The 24,164-nt window shown below is 39.2% G+C and overlaps 1 protein-coding gene across 4 annotated transcripts in view; it reads left to right on the forward strand.

The window, feature by feature from the left end:
- The first annotated feature begins 12,268 nt into the window (after positions 1-12,268).
- PPP4R3A (protein phosphatase 4 regulatory subunit 3A) overlaps positions 12,269-24,164 on the forward strand; it is a 34,637-nt gene continuing 22,741 nt past the window's right edge. For 2 of the 4 annotated variants that reach the window (XM_081331231.1, XM_081331233.1), the window contains exons 1-5: positions 12,269-13,717; positions 17,763-17,795; positions 18,966-19,021; positions 20,786-20,884; positions 22,649-23,266. In XM_081331231.1, coding sequence (XP_081187357.1) covers positions 13,576-13,717; positions 17,763-17,795; positions 18,966-19,021; positions 20,786-20,884; positions 22,649-23,266 — 948 coding nt within the window. In that variant the 5' untranslated portion in view covers positions 12,269-13,575. The remainder of the gene's footprint in view (positions 13,718-17,762; positions 17,796-18,965; positions 19,022-20,785; positions 20,885-22,648; positions 23,267-24,164) is intronic. The other 2 variants (XM_081331234.1, XM_081331232.1) reach the window with 2 other exon arrangements.

Genomic DNA, 24,164 nt, shown 5'->3' on the forward strand with positions numbered 1-24,164 from the left:
AGAGGAAAAAAACACATCAACCACTGTTACATATGTGCTTTATACATCCAGGAATTTAAAGCAAGGGCAAAGATTCAAAATATTATATTTTTAAATTATGTCTCTACAGATTAATATGGTTGGTTCGTTGCCATACAGCATGAGAATGCCTAACAGAAAAAGATGCTTGATATAAAATGGAACCTTGAAATAAAAATTAATAGTATAACAACATTTCTGTTCAAGGATTCAATATAATACTTTGTTCTATTCCTCTCTCTTCCTTCTCCTCTCAAAGTGATTCCCAAACTATCTGGGGATTGCCACACAGTCATTCTGCTGAAAAGGAAGCATTATAGCTCCAAATGTAATGCCACAGGTTAAGATCTAATCATATTGATTACTGTTCAAATTTCTGTTTTCCGTGTGCAATGTAATTATACACAATACTTAGTGAATGTTCTTTAGGATATAGTAAGCTGTTGTGCATATCTAATTTTAACACCATAAGAAATTAATTTCACGTTGTTTAATATAGCCCGCCATTGGTTTACCAAGAAAGGTCATTCAAACTTGTTATTCTAGGTTACAGGAATTATATCAATTTATTCAGGTTCCTCTAAGAAAAGACTGCTGGCTAATTCTCTAAAACCTCTAACTTCGGTAAAGTATCAGAAGCTGCAATCACATTGGGATAAAATAAACCAAATAACAAATATGTAAGGTGAATATATTGCTAAAGATGGAGTAGATTTCTAATTTTTCATCCTACAGTACCAGGCAGAAGACAAGCCTCAAAAGTTTAGAATAAAATCAAACATCGCCATCTAGTGGTAATTATACAAACTGCAGTTTGCAGAAATGGTGTGCCTTAGTTCCAAATTTGACTTTGAAATCAGCTTTTGGGGGAGGGGGAGAACTTTAATTCAATCTGAAGGCATGGCACACAGTGTTACTTTTGTGACATAAAAAAGTAAGTGTCGTGATAAGACACAAAAACTTTCTCTGACATGGTAAAAGAAAGAAAAAACTGAAAATTATTAAAGATGTACATCCTTACTTGTATTTGAAAGACATTATTGGCTTTGGCTCTTATATCCTAAAGTTTACTTTGTTAGACGATACGACAGCAACTGGCTGTGTTTTGCTTGCCTAGCTATTTGGCTCACTCCCGTACAGGACTAACAATCTGTCTTGTATTTTGCTCTGTTGGCATCCATATACCTTAACTAGTTTGCAATACCAATACAGAGTATTGGCTGGTAGCTTGAGAGTTAATTTAATTCCTTCAAGTGTCTCGATTGGAATCCAGACTTCTGTGGTTGATGCCTTCCTGCATTGAAATCTGAATGCTTTGACAAAGTCTGGTCTTTTCATTTTCCAACTACTGTCCTGCAGTCTCAGGTTTCCTTGTTTGAAGTCTGCCGTACATTTTGAGTTTCCATTGGGGCACCGATCTCATTTGCTCCAGCCAGCCTGAGATACTGAAGAAGATCCTGTCTTCTGTTTTTGGCTAAAGAGGTAACTTCCATCTTACTCTTCTTCTGTCTGGATGCCAAGAGAGTAAAAGCTGATTCCCGGCTCTTTCTTATCAATTTCATTATTGAGATTCTTTCAATCTCTTGGCTTTCCCTTGCTTCTTGGCGGCAAATGACTAAATCAGGGGTGTCAAACTGTCAGCCCCGTGGGCCAGTTTCATCACACTGAAGCCATACCCACCCCCATTGCCGGCAATGCAAAAAGAGCCCCAGTCTTCCTGCCTCAAGCAGAAACCCAAAGAGGCTAATCTTTAGAAATGGAGATTTTGTAATCCATTCAGAAAGACTGGACCACTCTGTTCATAAGCAAAACATCTTCAGCCACAGCTCCCACAGAAAGCTGGAGCTGATGGGATTAGAAAACAAAGACTTCTAAAATCTACATTTGCCATCCAGCTCCAAGGACAGGGCATGACCTCCTAGCCACAATAGGAGTCAGGCAACAATATTTAGAATACTAAGAGGACACAGTCAAGCACAAGTCAAAGTACATTTCACAACGAACAGGCATCTCAAATGCAAAGACCCAAAAAATGTAGAAAAATCCACCTACGCTCAACTCCATTTTGTCAGCTCTCCCAGAACTGCATGCTGTTGTTAGTTCTGCTCATCAATAAACAGAGCTTCTTTCCTAAGCAGCTAGCCTCCATCTTTATTTCCAGCACCTTTTCTCCCAGGTTGGAACTGGACCTGATTTTTTTTTTCCCAACACAATGATACAGCTAGCACAACATTTGGGATATAGCTTACTTCATCTGGGAATCGGTTAGCTGCTGTCTAACCGATGTTGCTCCATTCTCCCGAAAGTCTATCTGAGAGGTTCAGAATGGGTCAAGGTGAATTCCTGACTTTCACAACACAGCGTAAACTGTTCATCATGGGCATGCGAATGAATTTCCTACAGATTGAACCAGGGTTGCCTTTATTCTTAGCCTACTGAAAGAGGGATCAGCCATATGGGCAGTGAGTTTTCTTTTTCCCTGTTGCCTGCCAAGACTCCAAATATGTGGAGCCTATGCAAACAGGAGAAATGACGAGGTCACTCACTGCAAAAGAGAAACAATGAAAGTGAAACCTTGGGTTGTATTTTTACTGCAGTACACTAGGTCCAATATCTGACATTATGCAATTGTACTTTATAACCCGGTAGCCTTTGCAAATTCATGGTTTAGAAATACAACTCAGAGCTCTTTTGGACTCTAGGACAATTGCCAATTTTATAGATAAGGCTATTGTGCTACAGTCCATTTTACCACTGGAAAAGCCTATAGCCTGACTTCAAACTGGTAATCCTGATATTTACTGAGAGCAAGGGACTACTTTTCCTTCAAATGTCAACATCAACAAATGCAGGATTCTTTTTTATCTCCCCCCATCCCAACACTGCTGTCTGCACCTCTTTCAATGCCAAAAAAAGTGTACGGATTTTCTCATTGTTTTGAGGGAAAACATGACTTTACCTCCACATTGGACTTTCAACCTCATAGCAGGAGCCCAGATCCCACTTAATTGGCAATATCCCATATCTACTCAAGAAGTAATTGATTTTTTTTAAAAAAAATCTGGACTACAATCTGAAAACAAGGATTTATCTACCTGTTTTCCTTAAATCTGTACCTTGGTTTTTATAAAAAAAAAAAGAAAGATAATTTTTCAAGACCTGATTACTGTACAAATGTATACATTTTGTGGCCATTACAAATCACTACCCACATGATAAATCAGAGGAGAGCTAACAATCTGATCTGGGTGAAAGAGGGACATGAGCTTATTGACCGTTGGTATGATAAACATGAATACACAATAATGCCCTATAGTCTAATGAACTGTCCAGCTGTATTTTTCAGATTCATGAATTAGACATTTTCAGACATTTTGTGCAAATATGTAATAGTTTATCTGGCTTACATGTTGATTTTTTATTTCAGAAAAAGCCATCAGTTACACTCATGGCTGGAATGTATTCCAGCTCCTATGCTGATATCTGATATCAGGTCTCTAGAGAAAGCATGCAGATGAATTCTGCAAAAACTCAGTTTTTTTATGGGAGGCACCTAGAAGAGCAAAGAAGTTCCAAGATTTTCTAGGCTTTGCCAACTTTTATTGAAGATTTTTCATTCATCTGGCACAGTGCCCACTAGGGTATGAATTTAAAGGATCTATTTAAGAACAAGCCACTTTTTAGGATTCAAAAAGTGTCTTTTTAATTCAGTTGGTACAAGCTCTCTTTTGTTAAGCAAACTGAAGGTCTGCTTTTTACTCAAGACTCTTTCTTCTGCCAGACCTGAACTACGGCATCTTCAACAAAGTGTCCCTGGCAAGAAAAAAAAGCAGAATATGGAGCCCTCACAGTTTTCTCTTGCTTTAGTTTTTATATCACCCATGTTTGTAATTAAACTTGTTATGTGCCCCATCACTCAATTTACACCCAGTCTCTTCCATTTACTAAATTCATATTCATTTGTCATCATATCATCAAATGGGCAGAGAAAACTAACACTATGCTAGTACAATTTTTATGTTGCTACATTTCCTATGAACAGGAAAACTCGCCTAATTTGCCATTTGTAGAATTTGTATATAGCAACTTTCTGCTTTACTTGATCAGCAGGTCTCCCTTTCAAGCAACTTTTGTTATAATGTGAAAAAAGTAAGGTTCTACATTTAGGCAGGAAAAATCAAATGCACAGGTATAGTATAGGTGGTACCTTGCTCAATAGTAGTAACTGTGAGAGGGATCTCAGAGTCCTAGTGGACAATCACTTAAATATGAGCCAGCAGTGTGCTGCAGCTGCCAAAAAAGCCAACACAGTGCTAGGCTGCATTAACAGAGGGATAGAATCAAGATCAAGTGAAGTACTAATACCACTCTACAATGCTTTGTTAAGGCCACACCTGGAATACTGCATCCAGTTTTGGTCACCACGATGTAAAAAAGATGTTGAGACTCTAGAAAGAGTACAGAGAAGAGCAACAAAGATGATTAGGGGACTGGAGACTAAAACATATAAGGAACGGTTGCTGGAATTGGGAATGTCTAGTTTAATGAAGAGGAGGACAAGGGGTGACATGATAGCAGTGTTCCAGTATCTCAAGGGTTGCCACAAAGAAGAGGGAGTCAAGCTATTCTACAAAGCACCTGAAAGCAGGACAAGAAGCAACGGATGGAAAGTATTCAAGGAGAGAAGCAACCTAGAACTAAGGAGAACCTTCCTGACAGTTAGAACAATTAACCAGTGGAACAACCTGCCTCCAGAAGTGGTGAATTCTCTAACACTGGAAGTTTTTAAGAAGCGACTGGACAGCTACTTGTCTGAAATGGTATAGGGTTTCCTGCCTGAGCAGGGGGTTGGTCTAGATGACCTCCAAGGTCCCTCCCAACTACTACTACTACTACTACTACTTCTTCTTCTTCTTCTTCTTCTTCTTCTTCTTCTTCTTCTTCTTCTTATTCTTATTCTTATTATTATTATTATTATTATTATTATTATTATTATTATTATTATTATTATTATTATTATTATTATTATTATCTCTGTCATTTGCCCTCTAAAATTCCTGTCTCTGTGGCAAATGCACATAAGCAAGAAAGCCCTTGTGAGAGACCAAGTACAGTGTTTACTAAGTTTTTAGCTTCCTCTTATCCAAGTAGCTAGACTTGAAATTTATTGCCCCCCCCCTCCTTATCATAGATCAGATAAACCCAGTGGCCTTCCATTTGCAATTGCCCACCTCAATGCAAATACATCAAGCATTTCATCCTCCTTTTCTTGTGTAGGATGGACTTTTTTTAATCTCCTCAATTCTTCTTCCCATCAGTTTTCATAGATGTGGAAAAGGAGTATAAAGTGGATTCTAGATGCTTGAATGGGGGAGGCTTAAATATTTGTTTCACTGGAAGGGCTACCGGGACACAATTCTCTAAAGTGACAGGGGATGATCCTGCACTGCAACTTCATCGTTCTGTCTGAAATACTGACACAAGCCCTTCCCTCTCAAACTGCTTCCTTTGGCCTTGACACAATGCTTATGTGTTTATGGAGAACAAGCACGGTCATTTCAAGTTTATTTCCTTTTTTTGTGGATGGAGATTCACAACTATCCAGGTCATAGTTGTTCCAAAGTTGCTTTTCCAAAAGGCAATTGGACTTCGATTTTTTTTTCTTTAAAAATGTTTCATTTCTCATCAAAGAAACTTCTTCAGTTCTTTCCTTTTCATTAAAATAAGCAATGATACGTGTTTTATCACTTTGTTGGAGAGATTTAGATTTCTGCATCTTTTCATTCCTTCCTCACATCTGCAATTCTCGTTGGTTCTCTTTTCCTGTAGTACATAGGCATAATAATAATAGTAGTAGTAGTAGTAGTAGTAGTAGTAGTAGTAGTAGTAGTAATATTAATTTGATTTTGATTTTATTAGACTTATATACTGCCCTTCTCCCGTAGGACTCAGGGCAGTTCACAAGGTTTTTTAAAAACAATACAACAAATTACAAAAATTAAAAACAATTAAAATGATTACACTAACCTTGAACTAAAAACCCCAATTACAATTAAAATACAATTAAAACTCCGGTTAATACTCTCAGTCCAGGCCAGAAAGCTCGAAGAGCCAGGTCTTCAGGTCCCGGCGGAATGAGTGAAGGTCAGGGGCAGTCCTAAGCTCTACAGGCAGCTGGTTCCAAAGGGCCGGCGTACCCACAGAGAAGGCCCTCCCCCTGGGTATTGTCTGCCGGCAATCTTTTACCGGCAGTACCCTGAGAAGACCCTCTCTGTGGGAGCGCACAGGACGATGGGAAATTGACGCTGGCAGCAGGTGCTCCCTCAGATAATCCGGACCCATGCCATTTAGGGCTTTATAGGTCATCACCAGCACCTTGAATCTCACCCGGAGGGCAACCGGAAGCCAATGCAGCTCGCGGAGTAGAGGTGTTACATGGGAGTATCGGGAAACTCCCATCACAACCCACGCGGCTGCATTCTGCACCAGCTGAAGCCTCCAAGTGGTCCTCAAGGGCAGCCCCATGTAGAGAGCGTTGCAGTAGTCCAATCGGGAGGTCACAAGCGCATGAGTGACTGTGCGCAGGGCATCTTGGTCCAGGTAGGGTCGCAAGTGGCGTACCAGGCGAACCTGGGCAAAGGCCCCCCTAGTCACGGCTCCTATATGGTCTTCAAAACTGAGCCGTGAATCCAGGAGGACGCCCAAGTTGCGTATAATAATCATAATCATAATCATAATCATAGCTATGTTGGTGGTAGTGTGTACTAACAGAAGAGTCACCCATTCCAGATAGGCTTCAGCAGAAAATCCAGACTACGTGTATCCATCAACTCATTAACTGTTGAGAATCCAATCCTGGATTGATTGCTGTCCAGGTAATCAAGGACCATGTATGAATTCCTGGGCAACTGTTGACAGGTGGGCAAGAGGACTTAGAAGCTATGGCTGGACAACCAGGGCCTAGCCCTGTGGAACAACAACAGATAAGACAAAACAATGCTGTATTTGAAAATCACGCCTTTATGGCCTATTACAACAAATCAGGGATATTTAAAGTGAGTGTTTTAACATCGGAAAAAATTTCTACATTTATAAACTTATAAATATCACTGAACAACCATTAGCAGATCAAAGGAAACTCATTAACAGGGATGCAGACCTGGAAGAGATCCAGAAAAATGGTGAAAAATGGAATATCCCAAAACAATAGTAGAACAGTAGAAACTTAAAAAGTAAAGGTAAAGTTTCCCCCGCACATGCGTGCTAGTCGTTTCCAACTCTAGGGGCCGGTGCTCATCTCCGTTTCAGATAACAATTACAAATATACAGGTAAAGCTGATATGAACTGTAGAAATGAGACGAAATTATAACAACAGAGCCAGTACAGACCAGCACTGAAACAACCTACGAACTCACCCCTTGAAAAAGAAAAATTAAGAGAAAATAATGGCTTATGCCGAATTACCAATAGAAAGATCAAAACTGCTATCACTGAAAATAGTGTCCAAGAAAGTCTTGGCACCTATAATGAAGGATGCAAATAAGATGTTTGCAAGGATTAAAATAACTTCAAACAGACCAATCAACTTGCCTACAGTACAGCAAGTACTACATCAAAATTAGAAAAGCAAAAGGAAAATTGCAGTCAGTGTTAAAGTGGAGTATTGGTCTGGAGGTCAAGACAAAGAAATAAAGATCAGATGCAAGTAATATAATTAACATTGTTTTTTTATTTAGAAAATTTATATTGCTGCGTATCTCAAAAAATTGACTTTGGGTAGCACACAGAGGATAAGAAAACAATAGAATACAATGGAAATTTTAAACCAACATCATCATCATGCATAATATGTGTTCAGTCCTTAAAAAAATCTAATATTAATATTAATCTAATATTAATTGGTACAGACCAAACCACAAATCCACCAAGAGGGCTGGTTTAATCTTCCAACCACAGTGCCAGTGGAATCATTTAGATCTTTAATGCTTTATTAAAAGCCATAAAGTTTGGGGCCAAATTCATGCCTTCTCATAGTGCCTACTCTCCTCCGTAGAGTAGGCACTATGAGAAGGCACCACTCCTAGGTTCCAGAAGATGACATTTCTAATACAGACCATCCAGAACATGCCAACTGGAGCGGTTCTAGTGAGGTGATCAGAAATTATCATAGATAAGTGGTCCCACAACTATCCTAGCCCATGGAGTATAAGACTTTATAGATAAAAACTGACATCTTGAATTGCAAGTTTAGGGGGTATCAATGCAGCTCATGGTGCAGAGGTGTCACATGGGTATATTGTGTAGAGCCTCAAACTGAATCAATTGTAGCTTCCAAATATTTTTTAAGGGAAGTCTATTTAGAGAGCATTACAGTAATCCAGCTAGGAGATCAATAAGTTACAAGTTGCTATGAGTAGGACCTTCATGGACACAACTGGTACCCAAGAACTTATTTATTTATATAGTATGGTTCCCATCTCATATACATGACTCTGGGCAGCTAACAGTTAAAACAGAACATAAATATAGCAAAAACAATGAGCATTAATACTATGAAAGAACACCAAAGAACAACTTAGAACAGTGCTTTTCTACCAGTGGTACTGGTGGTACATTGGCACCTGGCAGGTGGTATGCTGCCATGCCCAGCCTAACCAAGTGTAGTAGGGGAGGGAACGAGCCAAAGCGGTGCAGCGCAGAACTTGCCGTGAGGGAGTCCTCAGGAGCTGCAGGGCTGCTGGGGCAAGACAAAGGCCCCAGGATCAGCACTTCCAGCTCACCGTAAAGAGAAAAGAAGGAGAGAGAGTGGAGACAGGGAAAGATATAAAAGGAGGCAGTTTTGGTGGGAGAGGGAAAGAAGAAAAAAAAGACTCCAGAGAAAGAGTCAAAAAAGAAAGGGCTGTTGCCCCCTCCTCCTGGCCTACCCTGGTGGTCTGCTTTGGTTACCAAGCTGGGTCTCCTCACATGGAGAGGGAGTGGGCCTCCCTCTGACCCACACACTTTGCCCTCCTGCAGCCACCATGAGCAACCTGGCTAAGGAGAGCGAGCACAGCAGGAGCAGCAGCCTCATGGAAGTGGGGCTGGACTGGGTTGAGCTGCAGAGTCCTGGTGCCCCGGACTGGGCACTTGCCCTCTGCTGCCCAAGGCTCTGGGCAGCCTGCACCACCATCTGGGAGTCTCCTCCGTGCCCAAGAGGGACAGCAAGACTCCTCTAGTGGACCATGCCCCGGCACTCACCCCAGTCCCACCCCCCTCCACCAGAGACCTCTGGATCCCCTGAGTGACATAGAGCTGGCCACTCCCCACTCCTACAGTAACCACAATGCTGATGCAGCCCTCAATGAAATCAAATTTGACACCCCTGATATAAAAGGATGAGGGGGGGGAGGATATAAAAGGAGAAGGGGTGAGAAATTTATTCAATGAGTCTTGCCCCATTTTACAACTTTTCTTGCCACATTTGTTAAGTGAATCGCTGCAGTTGTTAAATTAGTAACATGGTTGTTAAGTGAATCTGGTTTCCCCATTGACTTTGCTTGTCAGAAGGTTGCAAAAGGGGATCAGATGACCCTGGGACACTGCAACCATCATAAATATGAGTCAGTTACCAAGCATCCAAATGTAAATCATGGGACCCTGGGGATGCTGCAACGGTCATAAGTGTGAAAAATGATCATAAGTCACTTTTTCCAGTGCCATTGTAACTTTGAATAGTCACTAAGCGAACTGTTGTTAAGTCGAGGACTACCTGTACTTTATCATGTTTTCCCCTTTTTTGTTTTTTTGGTCATCATGTTTTTGACACCTTGCTAGGTGATTGGTGGTACTTGAATATTGCCATATCGGTACAATCGGTGAAAAGGTTAAAAAGCCCTGACTTAGAACACTCATTTAACACAATCACGACTTAAGAAATGGGCTTACCCATACTATCAGGACCCTAGGCCTGATGTCAAAACTAGGTTTTCAATGACTTGTGACAGGCTAGAGGGATCAAGGCAAGTCTAATCTCTGGGGGAATGATAATACAGGTGCCACAACAGAAAAGGCTCTGTTCCTGTGCCCTGCCAGATGGAGCTTTTTCACAGACAGGACCTGGAACAGGACGCTTCTCCTGGATCGAACAGAATTGGTAGACAACAATGCAGGGAGGTGGTCTGAGCCCACAAAGGGCTATTAATTTTACCTGGAAGTATACCAGTGGCCAATCTAGTTGCACAGCAGAAGTGTCACATGTGCCAAACAACTGGACAGCCATTTGTCTGAAATAGTATAGGGTTTTCTGCCTGAACAGGGAGTTGGACTAGATGACCTCCAAGGTCCCTTCCAACTTTATTGTTGTTGTTGTTGTTGTTGTTCTTATTAATCATCGCAAAGTCAGCCAGATGTTCAGACTGGATTTGGCATTTTTGTCTACCTATCGAGTCTTTTGTCTACCTATCGAGTACCTTAGGGAACATCTGCTGCCGGCATCAAGCTCCCTGTGCCCTGTGCGTTCCCACAGAGAGGGCCTCCTCAGGGTGCCACCGATCAGAGAATGTCGATTGGTGGCGCCCAGGGGGAGATCCTTCTCTGTGGGCGCTCCGGAGCTGTGGAATCAGTTGCCGGTAGAGCTCCGGATGGCGCCCGATCTTCGCTCCTTTCGTCGCGATCTCAAGACGTTTTTGTTTGTACAAGCCGGCCTAGCCTGATGGGGATTGGTGGGGTTTTTATTTTTTTGTATCCTTAATTTTATTTTTGGGGTTTTATTATTGTATTAATTGTTTTAACCTGGGCAATTATTTAATCTTTTTTTAATGTTTGTACTTTATATTTGACTTTTGCCCTGTGAACCGCCCTGAGTCCTCAGGGAGAAGGGCGGTATATAAATATTATTAAATTAAATTAAATTCTTCACCAAGGACCTGGGATAGGCAGATGTGGATGTTTGATGGTATTACAGATATCGTTGCAGGATGGAAGCAGTTCCTAGTAAGGCCACCTTTTATAATTGACTAATGGTGAATTTGTCAATGTCAATGGTGTTCAAGTGGTGCTCCAGTTGTTTTGGGATTGCACCCAAGGCGCCTATTACTATTGGTACTACCCTTGCTTGCCTTTGACACAGTCTTTCTATTCTATTTGTAGGTCTTTGTATTTTGTTATCTTCTCCAGTTCTTTCTCATCTATTTTGCTGTCTCCAGGCACTGCCATGTCCACTATCCAGACTTTTTTTATCTTTCTTATTGACAATTGTTAAGTCCGGGGTGATATGTTGCAGGTCCTTGTCTGTTTGAATTCTGAAGTCTCAGAGCAGTTTAACTTTATCATTTTCTATGACTTTCTCTATTTTATGATCCCACCAGTTCTTGTTAATAGGCAAATGATATTTCTTGCAGATCTTCCAATGCACCATTGTTGCTACTTTGTCATGCCACTGCTTGTAGTCTGTGCAATCTTCTTGCAGCAGCTTACCAGGTGGTCCACTGTTTCTTCAGCTTCTTTGCATAGGCGGCACTTGCTGTCTGTTGCTGTCATTATTATTGTTATTGTTATTATTATCTCCTGTAAGCACCCCATGCTATGAATAAGAAGCTAGTTTTCCCCCCAGGCATTGGGATAGGGTGAGGCTGGAGCTCCAGTGATTTTTTAAAAAAATCAGTTTAGGGTACTGGGAGCTGAAGTGTGTGTCCGATTTTGGCTTTTATTGTTATTGTTTTTTTTAATGCTATCTCTGTTGCTGTGAACCACCCAGTTATGGCTGATAAAGTGGGTGGCTATAAAATAGTTAGGGGACGCGGTGGCTCAGTGGGTTAGGATGCTGAGCTTGTTGATCAGAAGGTTGGCAGTTTGGCGGGTCGAATCCCAAGTGCCGCATAGCAGAGTGAGCGCCTGTTACTCGTCCCAGCTTCTGCCAACCTAGCAGTTCGAAAGCACGTAAAAATGCAAGTAGAGAAATAGGGACCACTGCGGTGGGAAGGTAACAGCGTTCCGTGCGCCTTTGGCGTCTAGTCATGCCGGCCACATGACCACGGAGACGTCCTCGGACAAGCGCTGGCTCTTCGGCTTTGAAACGGAGATGAGCACCGGCCCCTAGAGTTGGAAACGACTAGCACGCATGTGCAGGGGGAACCTTTACCTTATAAAATAGTTAATTAGATGCTGGTTGTAAGCATTCAAAGCTACAAAACATTTGTGCATTTGTGCTTTCTTACAGGAGATGGTTCCGTGATTTTCACTTGGTCAAGGAGCCAGGTGTGAAGCGCACCTTTCAACGGGGCCTTGTTTTAAGCTTCCTGAAGGCTGCGGGCCCTTTAAATGTTCGCGCCCGGCCCGTGCTGCCTTCGGCTGAGAGACCCCGTGCATCCAGTGAGAGGTGAAACCAAGATGGCGGCCGCATAGCGACCGAGGCTGAGACGGAAGGACACAGACGGCCACCGCTTCAGCCATCCTCCCCGAAACCGCGGAGGGGATTTGGGCTTCTTTGCCGGGTGCAGGGAAGGAGCCAGGCCGCGTGAAAGGGACGAGGGAGGTTGGTAGGAGTGCCAGCAGCATCCGGAAGAGCGGGCGCAGGAAGAACATGGCGGCGGCGGCGGCGTCGCGTTGAGAGAGTGCAGTCATCGCTGCTCGTGAGGGGAGACGAGCACCCACGCTGCGTGCCATTCCGCCCCCACACGGGCGTCTGCCTCTTCCCGCCTCCATCCCAGCAAGCCCGGCGTCCCCCGCCGTCCGTTTAGGTCGCGGCCTTTCCTGGGAAGAAGGGGCGGTTCCGTCTCGGTCCTTTAGCCTGGCTAACGGAGCGCGAGGAAAGGGGCTTGGGGCCTAAGCAGCGCCTTGCACAATAGGCCTGGCCGAGGGGAAATTGACCCCCTTTTGGCCCGGGCTTCCTCGTTCCCCTCCGCTGGCCTCTTCGCCCCTTCTGCTAACGATGCCCCAGCAGGATCCGCGGGTTTTCCTCCCCGTCCCCGTGGCGTTTTTACCTCTCCTTTGGAGGGCTTTTTGCACGGGCAGCTAAAGCTTCTTCCCGCTTTTCCTGTCAGTAAGGCTTGTTTTCCACTTGCTGCTGCTGCTGCTGCCGCTGCTTTTCGGTTCACCTCATCTGCCCCCTGACTAACGTTAGTCGTCTGCGCTGGTGAATTCTTTCCATTGGTTTTTTTTGCTTTGAATCGCCTGTCGTAACGTTAGATTTCTCTTTTTTTTTTTAAACTGTTGACGTTTTCGTCGTCGTCGTCTTTTTCCGTTTCTCCCGGTGGTTTTTTTTCTTTTCTTTCTTTTCTGTTTCTTCTCTTGGAAATCTTCGCGTTTGTAATTTCCTGTTTTCTCCTGTTCTACGTAGCTACCGTTTTTACAGAAAAAAAAGTTCTGTACTCCCCGTGGGTAGTGTGTGGCCTCCTCGCCTTTTTTGGGGTGATGAGGCAGTTATTTTAACAGGACCAAAAAAAAAAGATCTGTTTGGGGTATTGTGTGGGACTCTTGCTCCCGTTTCTGCTCCCCTTCATTGAGGGGGGCAAAGCCCCCCCTCGCAGCTTTTCTTGATAGACTTCTCATATAGACCCTTGTGGTTTGGAAAAGGCAGAATGACCGATACTCGGAGGAGAGTGAAGGTTTATACACTAAATGAAGACAGACAATGGGATGATCGGGGCACTGGACATGTGTCCTCTGGCTATGTGGAAAGGCTGAAGGGCATGTCCCTGCTTGTCAGGGCAGAAAGTGATGGTAAGTATAGCTGAACAAGTTTTATACACCAAACATCTTAATCCTTGTGTTAACAAACTGTGACATGTGCTAATAATTAGATGCAGGGCAGTGAATTTCTGTACTGCGTAAGTTGAGAGGGTGAGAATCAGGTATAATTTCTATATGATGGCTTTCACAAAAGACAATCTCCATCTGTGTTTTATGTAAGTTGCCTAACTGTCATCAAAGTGTGTGGCTTTAGATTTTTCTAGATGGCAGACTATGGATAGTGTTAATTATTTAAAGTATTAATTAAACTTTCTCCTAGACATTGAGGACTTTTCCTATGATATTTAAATAACCTAATAGTTTAAGCTGATAGTATTCTGGTTTAACTCATGTGTAGACCATTAAAATGCTATATGGCCAAATATTTTTTTTTATTGAAAAGTTTTACAGTACATTTTGGAATACAAAACCCCTCCCCCTCCCCTAACCTCCCCCCTCCCCGACTTCCCAGAGCTAAATACAGGGTATAAAAATACAAACAAACATAATCTAAAATATGCAAACAGCAATAAGATATTAAATTCTATCGCACTTTAACTCTTAATAAAATAACTACAAGCTAATTATACATCATATAAATCCGCTACTTATTCAAATGCTAAGTGAAACTTTTTAGTCCCATATTTATTCTGAATATAATCTATCCATCTCTTCCACTCCACAGTATATCTCTGTTGCGATTGATCTTTCAAATACGCTGAAATCTTTGCCATCTCCGCCAAGTTAGAAACTTTTAAAGTCCATTCTTCTATAGTCGGCAGTTCTTCCTTCTTCCAATATTGCGCTACTAAAAGTCTCGCTGCCGTAATTAAATGCAGCATCAATTTAATATCTACAACAGTGGTATCTGTGATAATACCCAATAAAAACAATTGCGAAAAAAACTTTATCCTTTTCTTGAATATTTTTTGCATATTCCACCAAATTTTAATCCAAAAAGGTTTAACCTTTTTACAAGTCCACCATATATGAAAATACGTTGCATCCTCACAACCACACCTCCAACATTTGGGCTGAGTTCGGATACATACTTGCTATATGGCCAAATATTTAACAAGGTGTCCAAATCTTTATATTACCTTAGAAATTTTGTAGACTATCTAAAATACTTTATCATGTCTTCCATTTTCTGTAGCAAAATTTAATTTGCTTTTTAGTTAAAACAAACCCTATCCATTATCATCCCTTAGAATAAGTGGAATCTATAATTTAAGCATGTTAAATGATTGTTAAACACAGTTTCCAAAGTTGCCAGTTTTGAAGCATGTCTCTATTCTCATATAAAATCTTTTTGTGAAGCAGAAGTGAAATTGGTGACTTGTTTTAATTATACCAATGAAATTTCAAATCCCATCTTGTCTCAGTGTACTAGTATTCCTAGCTATTTGGCCATGTTATTCTTCTGTTTTTAATCATATAGGTGAAACAGCTGTTTCACATAAGTTTGAAGATTTTTATTCCAAAAGCAAGCATGAATGGAAGCTAATAGGGGAAAATAAAACTGGAATCAATTTGCCACCAGTTTCAGTATGTCATTACTTTAAAGAAAGTCGCATTCACTTCAGTGAGACTTGTTTTTAATATGTGCATAAAAATATTCCAATCTGATCCTAATTAAGGAATGTATTTGCTTTAAGTTAGAACACAGTGATGTCATAATTTTAACCAAATATTCAGATGGACTCAGAATATAAAATAATTTTAGAAGGTTGTAACGGATTATTAGAAATGTGTGTCTTATGTTTACTATGCTAAAAATGTGAAATCCCATATTTGAGTGTATTAGTATAATAATGTATTTCTTTGACGTTCCTGACATTACCCACCAAACAGAATATAACATATCAGGATGGTTTTGCCATTGCCGGCAATGCATCCAGCCCATAGGTCGGCAGTTTGATACCCCTGATATAGGCCATCTGACATCTTAGATGGCAAGATGCATTTGATCTTCCCCTAACCAACCCTCAGTTATATGGTCCCTTCCATCATAAGAAGATTATTAGGAAATTTGTTATACATTGAACAGTATACATCCTTGGGAGATGGGTTTGGTCGTTGAGGAACCAATTGAACTGTAGACATTACAGTTTTAAGACAGGCCTATGTCAAATTTATGTGGATTAAGTAAAGAGAGCTTTACTTAAGCTTTCTTCTCAGGCAGGGAGTTGGACTAGAACAGTGTTTTTCAACCACTGTTCCGCGGCACACTAGTGTGCCGCGAGATGTTGCCTGGTGTGCCGTGGGAAAAATTGAAAAGTAATTATAAAATACTTTCTTTGTGTTTATTTGATTCCTATTCAAGAGAATTACTTTATATATAGTCAATATAGGCACAGAGTTAAATTTTTTAACATTTTCTAATGGTGGAGTGCCTCGTGATTTTTTTCATGAAACAAGTGTGCCTTTGCCCAAAAAAGGTTGAAAAACACTGGACTAGAAGACTCCAAGATCCCTATGATTCTGTGATAGTCTTCTTTTTATTATGAGTATTTGCACACATTTTCATGATTTCTATGGGCATCATACATTGACTTTAGGCATTCTAATCATTACCATTGAGGAGCATACTTTACTGTTATTGTAAAACGGTGTGTATGTACATCTGTATATATAATGTAAACATTTACAATATTTTGAGAAAGTCCTGTAATGTGTAAAGAATTTTGGGGTATGGATGTAAACATGCACCACTGTTGTCATTTCTTAAACTGAGCAATGTTTCGAGTACCAAGGAACCATGTGGATAGAAAACCTGTGTCCTCTTCACCTAATCAGCATCTTTGTGGCAAGTCACAAAGACCTACTCAAATAGCCTCACTCATATGATTAAATAAGTCCAGCATGTTTCAGTGGGATAGAATTTAGCAACATCAGATACAGTGCTGATACAATGATAAAATAAAATAATGAGGTGTGGGGTCTCTAAGGTTGGTTGTTTTCTTGCAGACATTTTATTACTTAACTAGGTAACATGCTAGAATTTTTAAAATTCTAGTGGCTTGCCCTGCCAATGTTGGTGGGAGTGTTCTTGGTGGTTCCTTGATTAAGCTGTTGTTTACTGTTAGGTTGTTTGTCTGAGTTGGTAATTTCTTGATTGGAGTATTGTTTGCTTCTTAATTGTTGGTCTAAAGTTAATCTTGGTGTCACCACTACTCATCTGGGTGTTGATTTGCTGGTGAGACAATGTTTTTGGCTTTTTGTTTCCTTTTTGCCTTTTTGATTGTCTTTTTTGAATGGTATGTAGATGTTGTTTTATCTACATGCCATTCAAAATAATTTGTGATACTTTACCTATTGTTAATTGTTTATCACGCAAACCAGTGCAGTGCAAAATGACATTATTAAAGTAGAGGCTTGTTGTCAAAGTGCATTTTTTTATAGCTCACCTGTTCTTCTGGTGACAAGTTGTAAAACATTAAAACCAATATAGCACTTTTAACCCCTCATACTAAGAACTTTCACTCTTGTTTTATTCCAGGCTTATTTGGAGCAGATTTTTTTTAGGGATGTATACTTTTCTAATTTTGAAATACTTTTGAATAGTGTAAATGTTTTTAGTGTTTTATGAAAATGTTTTATTTCCCATGTCAATTTCAGTGAACTTTTATCTTTGTGCCCTAAGGTAACCAGTATAAATAAACACACCATCATTGGTGAGGGTGCTAATAATTTAACCATGAAGTTTATGACATTTTAGCAATACAAAATTTCCTTCTAGCTGGGCTTTGAGGAAATAATAACTTTAAAGGCAAATTTATTTTGCGATTGAAGTCAGTGGTATTTCTATTTTTTTTAAGAATGTTCAGTTATTTTCAAAATGCTTCATACAATTGTATTATAAAAAAGATACTAACATAGTCCTGACAGTGTCATTTACACTGGGAATCAGTTTCAGGAACAAGATTGTTGTTTCTGTTTAGCATAAATACCTTTTCACTTTGCCACCATCCTAATTTTTCAACTGTTATTCAGCCTTAGCAATATGGTTTAACTGTTATTATATATTTTTCAGATTTTGTAACCACCCAGAGTCCATTGAAATCAGGTAGTTTATAAATTAAAGCAAATATAATCTGGTGCTTAGAGATGTTGTAAATTACAGTTCGCAGATTTCATGATTGTACATCTGGGTGTACAGTGATTGCATATCTGGGTGATACTAGATTGGGGGGAAAAACTTTTGATCCACTGATTTGATAAATTATAAAACTACGGCTAATGGTAGGAGAAAATATTCTGTACTGCATACATAATGTTGCTTCTTTCTGACTGAGGCAGTGAGTTCAAATCAATAGTTTCACTGGTCTGGGAAATAATCTTTATGAATTATTTCCAAACCAGGAAAGTTCATATTGCTACCTAATATTTTTAAATGATTCAGTATTTGTGTAACTGGGCTAGTAAAAGTGGCTTAAAAAGCACAATTTTGTATATGGGGCTGTTTTTAGGAAATTTGTACTAGTTTTTCTTAGATTATGTTTGTATCGTTGTTTGCCTATATTTCGGATTGTACAGAATAATGACACTTTCTGTTTATCCCTTCCCAAAAACTTAGAAAAGGTGTGATTTGTTGATTCTTCCATCTGGATTTTTTCACGTACAGTAGTTTTAATCAACTGAATATTTATTAGAGAGAAAACATGTCCAGAATGAACTTGAAAAAGTCTGCTTATCCAGTCTAACTCTTGCTTTAATTTTAAATATTGCACAATTTAATCATTGTCAGTTCCTAGAACTCTCTACAGCAGGCATGTCAAACTCGCAATGTCATGTTGTGCGACGTATTGTGACTTTTTCCCTTTGCCGGCAATGGGGAGGGCATGGTTTTATTGTGATGCATCCGGCCCGTGGGCTGGCAGTTTGACATGCATGCTGTACAGGATAAATACTCAATAAATTACTCTTTAAATAGGCATGTGTTATGAGCTAATAAGATAAGTTTTTTATTTTTATTTTAAAGCATCCTTGTGGAATGGTACACACATTTAAAATATATGCTGCACAAATGGAGATGGAACCAATCAAGTGGTCAATTTGATTGTGTTGCTACTGCCTTGGGGGTGGGATGAGGTTTTCATGAGTTTTTATGTGGTAGATTTTTAAATGTTCTAATCCTCCAAGAGTTTCCTACGTGCAAATTGGGCAGCAATATGAATGTGTTTAATAAATAATAAATTTGTTTTAATAAATATTACAATTTTTCCCTGCTCTTTAGGTTCTCTACTTTTGGAATCCAAAATCAACCCTAATACTGCATATCAGAAGCAACAGGTAATAGTTTAGTCAGTTTTATTTCCTTGCAATTAATTAAAAATTGAAGATATTTGGTATTGCTTCTTTAGGGACTGTAATGATAATAAAGATGGAGAAATTATATCCTTCTTGATAAAACAAAATTACAACATTTTATTAAAGTTAAAATAGAATATCAAACAAAAGTCATTATGAAAATCCTAAAAATTAATTTCAAATTCATAGATTTCAAGTTGATTGACAAAAATGTTCTTATCCGTGCCTGTGAACCTCTAGCATGATATTGAAAATACATTTTCTGATGTTTGATTAGCAACAGTAAATTCAGTTGCTCATAATGGTTTGGTAATTGCAGAAACCTGTGCTATAAAATTTTTTAAAACTCTTCCCTCAGTCACTGAAATATAGGACTCTAAGATGCAATGTGATTTGTTAGTGTTACCAGTCAATTCAGTCAATTCCCCCCTCCCACTTCACATCAGAGGAATGTGAGAGTTATTACATTTAGTGATAATTCTCATTCTGTGCACCTCTCTTTGTGCCCTAAAAATCTCCTTAATGATGTATTAGGATAAAAGGGCAGCAGTTCTGACTCCATGTATTTCCCTTCTGTTTCTCTTCTCTTTCTCATTCTGTGCGAGCAGACATAATGTATAATTTCCCACTGTAGTTTAAACAGATGGCAGTGCTTTTCAGCATCGAAGATTAATCTGATTGTAGCTTGATCAAAATATTTTCTTGTATTGATATGTAAAAGTAGAGTGGCAGATGTGATTGAAAATATACAACTTTTCTTGCACATGAAGAAGATACATCCCTATTACATAAATTATGATGTTCTCAATTTAGCCTACCTTTGTTACTAAATACCTTTGTTACTAAAGAATACCTTTTTTACTAAAATATACCTTAAAAAGGGTTTGGAGTAATGAAATTATCTATGTAATTAAATTGGAGTGCAGGGAAATATGCTATTATATACCCAGTCTTTCTGTGAGACTGGCATAGAAATTTTTAACCTACACTTAGGGATTTGGGAAGAAACTTGTAAATTTGTCATCCACATTTCAGTAAAATTCAGGACAAAACGCATGCTACAGCTATGGTTTGAAATTAGTTTTGTCATCTTTAAACTAGCTTGTTTGGTATTTTTATGAGTCTGGAATCTCATAAATTTTATTGAAATGGTTTTATAGCACCTTAAATACCTACAAATTAAGTTCATCAAGTTTTTGGTGATTGTACTACATCAATCTGTTAAAATTATAAGAACATGTCCATAATATGAAAACGATACAATGAGGACATGGTCTTTGTTCAAAACGGATGTGCAGAGTCAAATAAAGCATATTTTCATATAAAATTAATAAGCTGCCAACAAACAATATGATATTGATATAAAATCACTTTTAAATAAATGAGCCAAGCAATTGTATTTCACATGCTACAGATGCATTTTATGAATATTGTCATTGTGCTACACACTGTTGTTGGGAAAGTAATTATTATAGTAACTCTTAGATATATCTTTTATTTCCTTAAACATATTTGAAGTGCAATCCTGATAAATACAGGATAAGGTAAGAAGAGGCTTGTTCTGAATTTGCGTCTCTTCTGAAGCAGTTTCTTGACCTTACTGAAATGCATAATTTGGTTGGGATTATCATGTGAGCCCAGAAAGACACCTTTTCTGATTTGGACTAGAAATGACTACAGCTCTACTAAATACCTATATATGTACGTATGTATGTACATATACATATAAATTTATTAATTTTGAAGGACACGCTGATTGTGTGGTCTGAAGCGGAGAACTATGACCTGGCTCTTAGCTTTCAAGAAAAGGCTGGTTGTGATGAAATATGGGAAAAAATATGTCAGGTAAGATGTGTACCTTGAATGTTTATCTGCCATAATTAATGCAATTAACAATGCTATATAATTATCTCCATTTCTCCCAGAAGTTTCATCTGTTTAAATTAATACACTGTGTTTTCAGTATTGTAATTGGAAATAATCTAAAGGAGCTGTAAGTAGACTAAAGTTGTCTACTGTAAGTAGATTAAATAATACAGCTGTGTAATGCTTTTGATTTGAATGCAGAAAGGTGCACCCTCCTCATCTTTTGTAGAACTACAAGGCCTGCTAGAGCATTGGAATTGATTGCTTCTTTGCACAGCTGCAGGGTGCAATTCTGGAAGTGGCCGCTATTTTGTCCTGGGCACAAAATGGCTGTGTTAGTGTTGCTGCCATGTGGCCTGGGGACAAATTGCTCTGTTCTGTTGTTTTAACAAGTCTGTATAGCACTGGAAAAGCTTTCTGCAGCATTCAGAAGCTTCCTCAGTGCTGGGCAGACCTTGTTAAAGCAGCAAAACGAAGCAGTTTGTCTGGCGGTTGCCATTTTGTCCTTGTCTACAAGCAGCCAGAACAAAATGGTGGCTGCTTTCAAGTCACTGCTATGTGATCTTGGGACATGTGGCCTACATTCTTTCCCCAACATGAGGTGCAGAGAGCTACAAAAAGTAAGTACAATAAGTGATGGGCATCTCGGGAGTAGACTCAAGTGTTGTGGGGTCCTGGTGGGGTGGGATGGGGGTGAGAGGCGGAGAATGCCACAGCGTCCCTGGGGTCAGTCATAAGGGTAAATAATATTGGAGCGTCTGTCATAACTTTGAATATTCCTTATGTCTGGGGTCCCCAACTCCCAAGCCACGGTCCACTAGTGGACTGCACCCTGTTTGGAACTGGGCCGTACAGGTGAGGAGTGAGTGCTCGTGTGCACGGGCTCATGTGCACAGCTTCATTTGCACGAGTGGCAGGTATGCACGTTCACACGCACAGCTCCATTTGTGCAAATGGCGAGTGGCTCACAGCAAGTGGAGCTATTATTGATATGCAGTCTTGATTTTGGATAAATTCAGGGCAATTTACAACAGTTAAAATGAATATGTTGAACTAGAAATACTGTAAGTCAAAATATAAAAGTACAAGCCTACATAATATTCTGATGCTGTTAAGAAAGGTTGTTAGTGTTACATGTTAGTGGCTACATCAAAAAAGTTATTTCTAGCATTTAATTTTTAGTGTATATATTCATTGGAAATACTAGGTACAATAGCATAGCCTTTTATTTAATTGAACTTCTTGATTCATGACTTTGTTCTATGGTGCTTGGTAGTGTATTTCATTTTTGATGTGCTTTATTTTGCATTTATTGATGCAGATATATAATTCTCAACTCTTAAAAATTAACATTTTTTTATTATTTTAATTCCATTTATATCCCGCCCTTCTCCGAAGACTCAGGGCGGCTTACAAGCTTAGCAGTAGCCTTCATTCTATGTATATGCCTGCTTATTAGGGCTTTCACACACACCCCAAGCGTCATTATTACAAAGTCAGCTTAATTGCCCCCAACAATCTGGGTCCTCATTTTACCTACCTCGGAAGGATGGAAGGCTGAGTCAACCTTGAACCTGGTGGGATGCGAACCTGCACTAATTGCAGGCAGCTGGTGTTACTTAAGGAGGCATTAGCCCACTGCTCCACCAAGGCTCTTCAATTTTATAGCAATATATCTATATATACTTGTAGAAATGTAGCAACTGAAATGGTATACTTTCTGCTTTTCTTTCACTTTAACAGGTCCAGGGAAAAGACCCTTCAGTGGACATTACTCAGGATCTTGTGGATGAATCTGAAGAGGAACGTTTTGATGATATGTCATCTCCTGGTCTAGAGTTACCATCCTGTGAATTAAATCGATTAGAAGAGATTGCAGAACTTGTGGCATCTTCACTGCCTTCCCCATTGCGGCGTGAAAAACTTGCTTTAGCGCTTGAAAATGAGGGCTACATAAAAAAACTCTTAGAAATTTTTCATGTGTGTGAGGACTTGGAAAATACTGAAGGACTACACCATTTGTATGAAATTATTAAGGGAATCTTCCTCTTGAATAGAACTGCACTTTTTGAAGTCATGTTTTCTGAAGAATGTATAATGGATGTAATTGGATGTCTAGAATATGATCCTTCTTTATCACAGTCACGGAAACACAGGGAGTTTCTGACAAAAACTGCAAAATTTAAAGAAGTTATTCCAATATCTGACCCGGAGCTGAAACAAAAAATACATCAAACATACAGAGTACAGTATATTCAAGATATGGTTCTACCTACTCCTTCAGTATTTGAGGAAAACATGTTGTCTACTCTTCATTCATTCATATTTTTTAATAAAGTAGAAATAGTTGGTATGTTACAGGTAAGTTTGGATACTTTTTTAAATTGAGTTTTTTTTTTCATTTATAGGTGGTCCTTGCACCAGCCTTACTGTTAAAAGTAGTATTGCATTTAATGCTGACAACACATCCTTCACAACAAAGTACCATAAGTATTATGAATAAGGTGAAGGAAATAATTTTGAATTTGAACCATTTCTAAATATTTTGTTTTGAATGTGAATTCACTCTTTAACAGGCCAGTTTTAATATCCTGATAATCTCGGAAGAGTTTTATCTTTGAAACTCTTAGCTTTTAATTTGAAATACCTCCCAAATGATAAATGATTTGTACAAATGATTCTGTACCAGCACCAGGTATTGGAATTCAGAACACTTTGAATTTGAAATGTTTTTGCCTTTCTATAAAACATCAGAGGTTGTTGACAATTGCAAGGCTTAAAATGCTAAATAGAAATGTTTTCTTTCCTTAGAACAAATAGAGAATTTTTAATATATAAATTTGAGCCTTTCTTAATAAAAATGCAGAAGCTGTCTATAAAGCAAAGCAAAGATATTTTTACACTTGCTATAGCAAAAGGAATCCCAGTGAAAGCATCTTCTATGCATGAGCATGCTTGTTCAATTAATGCAGTGGTTGCGCTCATTTTTTTTCAAGGATATGGTTCCTTGAGCAGCTGGTATAGAAATGTGCTTTGAGAACACATCTTCCATTTGTATTAGTCATTAGTAGAATCTTCCAAATGAATATGCTTTTTTAAAAAAATTGCATGGGTTTTGTCTTTTTAAAGAAAGATTTTTGTGCAAATACTACTGATTCCAACATGCTCTTTCTAAATAAGTGTCTTTTTAAAGAAAGATTTTTGTGCAAATACTACTGATTCCAACATGCTCTTTCTAAATAAGTTGAGGGGAGGCGTG

The sequence above is a fragment of the Vipera berus genome (assembly GCF_964194415.1).
Source record: "Vipera berus genome assembly, chromosome: 1".
Taxonomy (NCBI): Eukaryota; Metazoa; Chordata; class Lepidosauria; order Squamata; family Viperidae; genus Vipera; species Vipera berus.